The sequence below is a fragment of the Anabas testudineus genome, chromosome 1, assembly GCF_900324465.2.
Source record: "Anabas testudineus chromosome 1, fAnaTes1.2, whole genome shotgun sequence".
Taxonomy (NCBI): domain Eukaryota; kingdom Metazoa; phylum Chordata; class Actinopteri; order Anabantiformes; family Anabantidae; genus Anabas; species Anabas testudineus.
The window spans coordinates 9,447,870-9,456,716 of record NC_046610.1 but is presented as its reverse complement, the minus strand read 5'-3'; the positions used below and the strand labels follow the sequence as shown (position 1 = coordinate 9,456,716).

The window sequence follows — 8,847 nt, the reverse complement described above, 5'->3', positions numbered from 1 at the left end:
GCAGGAGGTGGAGGCACGGGGGGAAATAATGAATGAAACGGTTAAAATATTCATTAACTCAGCTCATCTGCGTTTTCCTTTTAATTAAACCAGTCTATTTTTGTGTTAGGTTAATGTATCTGAACTGAGCTGCTGGAAACGTGGACTTTATTTTTCAGTTTAGTCATTTGATCTTTTTTAGATTTAATCAGCAGGTGATCAGTGAATGTCAGGTTGAATCTGAGTCATGTTTTAGTCATAGATTCACTTCTATGACGCTGTTGAACCTGTGAACTTCTAATAATTTACAGTAAAAGAAGTTGTTCTTATAAATGGACTAAATGCGACCGGGAGTCGGTGAAATAACGATGAGAGTGAAATCAAAACACGAGTGATCACAGTGACATGAAGCGGTGGTTTCACCTGGTGGTTTCCTTTTACTGCTGCCTGTGGTCGACAGGTATAAAATAAACAACACGCATTGTATCACTTCATATCCACCTCTACAGGCATCAATATACATTTTTTTAATTATTGTTGTTCCAATTTAGTTATTAAATCAGCATCCATCGACAAATACATATTTCGTTGACAAAATGAACTCTGGCAGTGCTGAGGGCCCCTCCTGAGCTCCTAGTGTGTCCAGAGTCTGCTTTCAAATAAACATAACTATGTTTTCTCATCACTGAGCTGCTCTGTTTAATTTTATGAAATAAAATATGAACATCAGATGTTTCATTCAGGTCTCTCCTCAGATGGTTTTAATGTATGTTACTTATGTGCCCTAACACCAATTGCATTGTTATATAATTTTTCTTTTATAAGAGAGCAGGAGACAATAGACACATGATTACAAGATGCACAGGACAGTGTGATTATGACACATTTATGAAAAGAAAAAGAGTTTTGTTGCGTTTCCTGCTCTTTCAAAAACAGGATGCAGGAGGAGGGGGAGCACAACTTTATTCCTAGGTTGACTCAGCTCAACTGAAACATGGTTTCAGGTAGATGTTTACAAACTCTCCCCTCTGGTAAACCGCACCATCTCAACAAGCAGCGCATGTACAGAACTGACTTCTCTTCACCGCTTGTTTGTGCAAATTCAGGCACTGAAGTGAGTCAATAACCTTTACAGTGCAGAGACTTTCTCCAGTATGGTTTCCTCTGGGTTGGTGTAACAGTGCACTTAAGTGATTTTATTGTGAGCATATGCTAAAACGTGAGATGAAAAACACCGTGGTCCGGCTTTCTACTGCCTGTGTTTCTTATAAAAACAACTTACGAACATACAGAGAGAGTGAAATATGAGAAAAGAGATTTCCAGCTCATGATTATAAAAAGTATTTACTGTAAGTGAAAAGGTGAGCTCGTTCCCTCTCGGCCTGTCAGACAGTTACCAGCTACATCTTGTGTCCCACAAAATGTTCCACTTCTTAGTTCCTTAATCACATCCCCATTCTTCACATGCACTTTTTCAGTTCTTCCTTTCAAATAAAGGAACAAGAACTTTGCATGTTTTTTTTTTTTTTTTGTGAGTGATTCTTTGTGGTGCATTTTATGTACTTGGTTTTCTCCCCCCCGGCCCCTGCGGGGAAGAAGAAGAAGAAAAGAGTCCTTCTTTCAAAACTATAATAAGATGGCTTGTGTTTTGCTCTTTAAAGGAGAGCTTGTTTTCCCCCCAACGAGGAGATTTGCGGGTTAATTAGTAATCATGCTGGAAGTTGATGACACAGAAACAACAGCTAATCTGTTATAATTAAATAAATACCCACATTTATAGTTCAATACTTTTAGTTTTCTAATTTTTTGTTATTCCTGGAAAACTACAGATAAAAGCAAAATTGCTGATGATTGCTGGATCTCAGATATAATACTTTATTACATAAGATACATATTCAAACGAAACTGTGTTGACTGATGCTTATAGTGCATAACACACTGATTCATTTCCATCATTTACTAGTATCAGACTTACAAAGAAGAAACAGAACTGACATGTCAGAACAAATTCAGTGAACCGGTTAATTCCTTCTGAATGGACGAAAAGAAACCTGTCAAACGTCCCCTTTTTTCATAGGAATTTCTGCACTGTTGCGTTTCATCCACTGCTCATTGGAACTGCCCGCTGTGACATCATGAGATTATATTTCATCAAATATTTCCCAACTAAACGGGATTGTTTAGAGGAATGTCCCTTTTCATTTCATTTCATCTTGCTGGATAAGACTGAGAGCTGTGTACGGTCTCATGTCTCACTTCAACAAATCCCCATGCACATACTATACGTGATCCATCGTGGGTACTGCAGTGACCTCTTTAGGCAAAACTGAAAACCAAAGATTTTCTCTTATCTTTTTTTTTTTAAGTTACAGTAATGCTCATATCTGTCCAACAGAGGGAGACATACTCACAATTGTCCTTGATGTTCACTACTGAAGTATGTGGACATTCAACTTTAACACCCAGAACCATGTTTCTTCCACAGCTTCCAAACCTCTGGGCTTTCCACAACATCCTGGCTGCAGGGAGTTGCACTGGGCTATTTCAAGCAGCCCTAAAGATTTATTTGATTTCACTGTTGCTCATGGTTTGGGCTTTGCACACACCCTTGCCGGCTACTTCAAAGGCAGCTCCTCTGTAAGTTGCAACACACTGGCCGTCTGTGCGTAGGTCTGGCTGAATCTGCTCCCACACCTTCTTTTTGGGGTTCAGCTCTTTGTCTGGTTCACCTACAATAAAGAAGTCAGATTGATTTATAAGAACCTTCTCTGTTCCCTCACACCATCACACACACGCAGGAATTAAGATTTTTAGGAATGTTAAGCATTTTTTGTGGCAGTAATATGTTGCTTTAACAGCCTCCACCCCTTTGGAAAGACCTTTCACAATATTATATCAACTGGCTGCAGTGCTCCACTCTCAATAAGCCACAAGATCATCGAGACCAGTGAGGCCAGCACCGAGGTCTGGCAATGACGCCTGCTCACAATGTGTAATCAAATTCATCAAGGAAAAACAATTTTTTTGTGGACATAACTTTGTGCACTGGGGCAAGGTCATGTTGCCACATACTTGGAAGGACATTATTGTCTAAAAGGGTTGGATGTAACTCCAAGCCAAGTGTCCTTGGGCAACATATACTGAACCCCAAGTTACTCCCGCTGAGCCCAGACAGTGCTTTGCGTGGCACCTCTATTGCTATTGGTCAAAGTGCGTGTGTGAACGGGCAAATAGAGGGTGAATTTGTAAAGAGTCATCTGTCTGTACAATTAACTGAGGCGTGTCATATTGTGCAAACACTTGTAAACTAACAAAAGCTGTGAAGAGAGGCATATGATAGCATCCACATGCACCTTTCTCATGTTCTCAAAATGTGGAAAAACAATGAATAAGAGTGCCCCCATTTGCATCCAAGGATAAAGGGAGTAATTTAAAATCCCAGAATTGCAAAGTGCATTTGAGGTACATATGATCTTAGCCAGTCCAGGATTGGCTGTTTTCCAGGGTACAGCAGTGGAATTTTGTGGGATATAGTCCAAAGTGTGTAACGCTGTCATGCTCAAGACTCTTTGCGGTCAGGAGAACTGTCTCATGGTGGGATGTACAGACCAACAAATTAAAGGTGAGAAAGAAAAATTCACCTCGTCTCTCATGACAGAGATCATCATAACTAGTGTCTTCAAAGAAATGGCTGCTGAACACAGTGGTTGTTTCTAGCAGCAAGAGGGCACTTAATTTCTTTAAGACAGTATTTTGTAGAAACATCTTTCAGTGAGATTAAGAACATAATTTAGCATGTAGCATTTGTGTCTACGAGTAATGTTTAATGAGCTTCGGAGAGCACAATAATCAGGATTCAGTACCTGGGAATGTCTCGAAAATAATTCTGTCCCCTGGTACTGCTCCACTTGGAGGATCAATGATTTCAACCTTGTCCGATGAGCTGGCACACATGACCATAGCCTGAGACACTACTCCTCTTATGGTGACAGGCTTCAGGTTGCACAGCAGGACTACCATGCGGTTCTGCACCTGCAGGAGTAACACAAATTTTAATTACATTTACATAAACCATGTGCTCAACACAGCAGACAATAAAAGCATTTGCGTAAAAAGACGCATTATTGACATGGTTACAATTACACCAATTCTAATTAAACATTTCACATGCATGCAGTAAAAGGTCATGTGAATAAATTGATGTCGAGTACATACGACAGTCAATGTTCAACATTTGTCTTTTTAAAGGGAAATATTTTCCATTCCAAATAACTTTATTTGGCCATTTTTTGGTCACACACACAATGTTTTGCACACATGATTTCAGCTACCATAAGTTTCCATTTAAATTATACACTACAGCCCCAGACCAAGAATATGCAGACACATACTTTGGTCTGAATTGGTTTCTAGGGTTTGGGTGCATAGTTACAATTAAGGGAAATATTACTGCTACAACATGCAGTGATATTTTAAACAACAGAGTGCTTGCAAGTTTGAGGCTTGAGTTTAGGGAAGTCAGTTTCCACTTGATAATTCCCTGTGCACTAACAAGCCTGTCTTCACAGATCCCTGACCTCAATCCCATCCAACACGTTTGGGAACACCAGCTACAAGGCAGGTTTTACACCTAAAGTCACTGACTGGTCCGAGTGAAGCTGTTGTGGCTAAATTGGTGAAAATCACTGCAGCCAGGTTCCAAAATCCAGTGGAAAGTGTTTTACAGGGGCAAAAGGGAGGTAATAATTATAAAATAATATACAGTACTAATTATATCTAAAATTATATTGGTGTACCTGGTCTACAGGTATGTGCTTAGCCAGTTCACCAACCACTGTCCTGGGAGAAACCTCACCCGCATCGACCACATACAGATTGTCAGTGTCTGGAAGCTGCAGTGCTGTGATTACATGTCCAACACGCAGGTCCAGACGAGACACGTCCACCTTGGTATCCTCTTGGCTGGAGGGTTCTTGCTTTTTTTTCATCTTTTTCTCCCCTGGCATCAAAGACAAATACCATCATGTCAAAATAACTTGTTAACGTTTCTTTGCAACTTATTTGCTTTACGTGATGTGATTCTTGATCGTGAATCGTGATGAGTTTTGCTGAAGAGAGTTATGTTATTGATTCATGTTTGTAAAATAAATGTGCACGATATAAACACATTCAACACAAAGTACAGCTCAATATCTATTTCAAATTTGGTGAAAATCCAACAACTTGCTGTTGAGACACTTTAATTATAAATCACAAATGTGAGTATGTAGATGCTGGTCGAGGCTAGAACAAAATAAGCAGATCAAATTCAAAATTAATTATCTGGGTACCTTGAATGTCTAAAATATTTTATGTCAGTCTCTCAAATTGCTGTTGAGATATTTAAATTTGGACAAAGGTAGTGAACAGAAACGCCAACGATGCCACAGACATGTTGCCAAAACCGCTGGGCTTTTTCTGTTTCAATATAAAACAGCCTAGATGTACAAACATAGTATTCTTGGTGTTGAAAACACTGACAGACAGTTCTGGCAACTCTATCCACCACATTTGGGTTAAACTGGAATGCAAACTGTGACCCAGGCCTCGATTTCCTTGACCTATCACCCAAAATCAGTGTTGGCTCTCAGTAAAGCTATCACTGCAGCAAGGATCCAAAACTCTGTGGAAGCGAGCCAAGAGAAAGGAAGCAGCATATAAACATGCATGGTTTTGGAGTGACATTGATTTCTGAGACAGATACAACAGAAAGCAAAGAGAGAAAAAAAAATATTTGTTTACTAGTTTTCCTCATCTTCCATAAACTCCACGACGCTAAACTCCACAGCTGCTTGAACGTACAGGATACAACATATTTCTATTTCTATTCCTATCACCCTTACAATTTATGCAAGTATGACAATCGTAAATCTAAGAGCTAAAATATATTTTGACAAACACACACACCTTCCAGGAACGTTGATGTCAACAATCAGCAGAAGTTCTGGAACCACATCTTATTGACAAATGAGACTAATGTCAACTTACACCAGAAAAATGAGAAGGAAATAAGGAATAAGGGAAGGAACTCTGAAGCATGGTGGAGGCAGTGTTATGGTGTGGGCATGTGTGGGATTCATTCTGAACTGCTTAGATATATATGTGCATAAAACTGATTAGACGGTGCTTCACAGTGCAGATGGGCAATGTCCTGGTATTTAGACAGTTGACTGACAAGAAGTTAATTGACCGAGTGCAGTCCATTCTCTCGTTACTAGATAAAAAGATCTGGACTTGATATGAGCTATTGAGTTGGCATTTGGCAGCTGTTTGACTGCAGCTACCAATATGAAGTCCATGAAAATCTCAAAGGAGGACATCATTACCCTGAAAAACTAACACATCTATGAAGAGCTCCTTTGACTTTATATTGGTAACTCCAGTTAAACAGCTGCCAAATGCCAACTCAATAACTCATATTAGTTCTAAACCTTTTACCTGCGTCACTGGGAAATTCCCAGCACCTGTTCAATTAATGTCCTGTCAATTGTCCAAATACTACTGAGCAAAATTCAGGTACTCTGCTTCAAATGTTTGTAATTTCTAAAGGGTAGATGCCATACGTTTGTGAAACCTCTTAAAATAAAGCTGAAAGTCTGCACTTCAATCACATCTTAGCTGTTTTATTTCAAATAAAAAGTGGTGGTGTATAAAGGCAAAAGCTAATCAAAAACTGAAGACTAATAATGTCCAAATACGTCTGGACCTGGACATATTACTGTATTTCATTAAAAAATCCAGCAAATTAAACAAGAACAGTCTATTGTCATCATCATTAATTTATTGACATGTTTGTATTGGTGTTATTTTGCATTTGTTATGTTTTTTTTTCCTTTCTTTCTGAGTTGAGAGCAACTAAAACAAGGCAAATTGAGCAGCAACCAAAATCCTGAAGGAAACTTTATTATAGGGGTGTCGATGTTCTCCAAAGAAAACATAGGTGTGATGTTGGTACGTGGCCAGAGGTAAGTATACACTTCAACCACATAAGATTGATGAGGCTGTCATTCCCACAGCTCCTGAACGCACCTTTGCTCCTGTACGTGGACACTCGGCCGCGGTACCCCATCGCATGCAGCTCCCGGCGGACGGTCCTGAAGCTCACGCTGGCTCCAGAGACGCTCCGAAACTCCGAGGTGAGCGCTTTAATCGAGGGCAGACGCGTCTGGAGCGCCACTCTCTCCAGCACTTGACGGTCCTCCTCCTTCAGCTTGTGCGGTCGGCCGCTCCGGGGCAGAGCCGTCGTTATTCCTCCACGTTTCCACTTCAAAATCACAGAGCTCACGGTGGAGCGAGGCAGGTTTAACAGGGCGGAAATCTCCCGGACAGTCTTTTCACTCAGGTGACACCCGACCACAGTGCCACGCTGGAAGTCGCTGAGCTCCTCGCCACGACCCATTCCTGCAGAAGTGTTTGTAGATTACATGTGGCATTAATTTCTCCTTCTCATCCTCCTCCTCCTCCTCCCTTCTCCTTCTTCAGCAGGCTCCACGCAGCCATGGCGTGTTGCTGCCCTCCTCAGTTTGGACGCCGTTATTTAAATAGTCATCCTTTCTAACCAAACCCAGCCAAATGCAAGGTTCACGGTCTCAGTCTGTCCACACTGGCTGTTTCACATGAGGATGCTTTTTAAAATCAGACTCACAGTGACCCAACCTTAACTTCACTGTCTTCCCCCTGGGGGTGTAACTAGTTAATCCCAAAAGTCTTAACCCCCTTTTATGAAAGTAAATTATGTTTATAGTTTAATTTCTTCCACAAGAGCAAAGATAAACTGTTCACTAAGTGTGATTAAGATATTTTATCAGAGTGCAAAATTATCAGCTCTGACAAGTAATAGTCAATCGTGTAAACTTTGATCTTGAGATCTTGTCTTTCAAAACCTTTTGCACCAACCTGGATGTACGGTAGAAGACCCAGCGGTGACCTAAAGCTACAATGGCAGCAGATTTCTTTACATTATTCTTCACAGTGTCAACATAATCTTCTTTCTTCATGTTCCTATGCACCCAGACATGGTTCCCTGCACCTGAAGCAACAAAACAGCCCCACAGCATTATGTTACCACCACTGTATTTACATGTAGTATGGGTTTAAAGGCCTCTGCCTTCCTTCATAAAACAAAAGCAGCAACAACAAAAGCAGTTGGCTTTTTGTTTGGTGCCTTCTTCAGTCAAGTGAACTCAGGGGCTACTAATCTTAACATCTCACATACCGAATTGTTCCATTTCTCTATTTCTCTGTCACATATTCCAACTTAAAAGTTCCTCATGCCAACTCTGAACTGTGCATACTGGTTCCCATTACAATGCACCGACCCCGTTACTGGAATGAGCTGCAACACAAGTTGGACGCACTCATTCCTTTAAGAGAATATACAGCTTTACTAACTCATGCTGCCAGAAATACTTTTATCAGATTACATTAGTGATACAAGTGAATGTGTCTGCTGTGTAAATTATTACATATATTAGTTACTTAGTAAAAAGTATTTATATTGTTTTACATGACCTACATCCCTAAATCCCAAGGAAAGAGCAAGTAGAGGGAGGGTCTTCAACACTTACATATAAGCATAATGTTGGTACGTGGCCAGAAGTATGTAGTCTAATAGTGAACCTGTCACTCTGGGCTCTCTGCATATGAATCCATAAAGAAAATAAAGTTAACCTCAGTACCATACAAAATTACCAACTATTTTAGTGTATTATTATTCTTTTTAAGTATTAAATTATCTGAATACCTTATCTCCTGCCATATTGCGTAAATAAAGGGAGATGGCGCTACCTTGTGGTACAACATTAACACTGACAATGTTAGAACTATGTT

At 40.1% G+C, this 8,847-nt stretch overlaps 1 protein-coding gene across 1 annotated transcript; it reads right to left on the bottom strand.

The window, feature by feature from the left end:
• Positions 1 to 2,331: 2,331 nt before the first annotated feature.
• On the bottom strand, positions 2,332 to 7,596 carry LOC113161391 (aminoacyl tRNA synthase complex-interacting multifunctional protein 1-like). The gene is made up of 4 exons (XM_026358944.1): positions 7,048 to 7,596; positions 4,776 to 4,978; positions 3,843 to 4,011; positions 2,332 to 2,708 (listed from the first exon to the last, which is right to left on the bottom strand). Exons 1-4 carry the CDS (start codon positions 7,415 to 7,417, stop codon positions 2,542 to 2,544), a joined length of 909 nt encoding a protein of 302 aa, XP_026214729.1. The 5' UTR covers positions 7,418 to 7,596; the 3' UTR covers positions 2,332 to 2,541.
• Between the last annotated feature and the right edge of the window lie 1,251 nt (positions 7,597 to 8,847).

Coding starts and splice junctions, on each gene's coding strand:
- LOC113161391 (XM_026358944.1), bottom strand. CDS start 7,417: ATGGGTCGTGGCGAGGAGCTCAGCGACTTCCAGCGTGGCACTGTGGTC. Junction 4,012..4,775: donor AGCACATACCTGTAGACCAG/GTACACCAATAT, acceptor TTACTCCTGCAG/GTGCAGAACCGCATGGTAGT. Junction 2,709..3,842: donor TATTTTCGAGACATTCCCAG/GTACTGAATCCT, acceptor TCTTTATTGTAG/GTGAACCAGACAAAGAGCTG.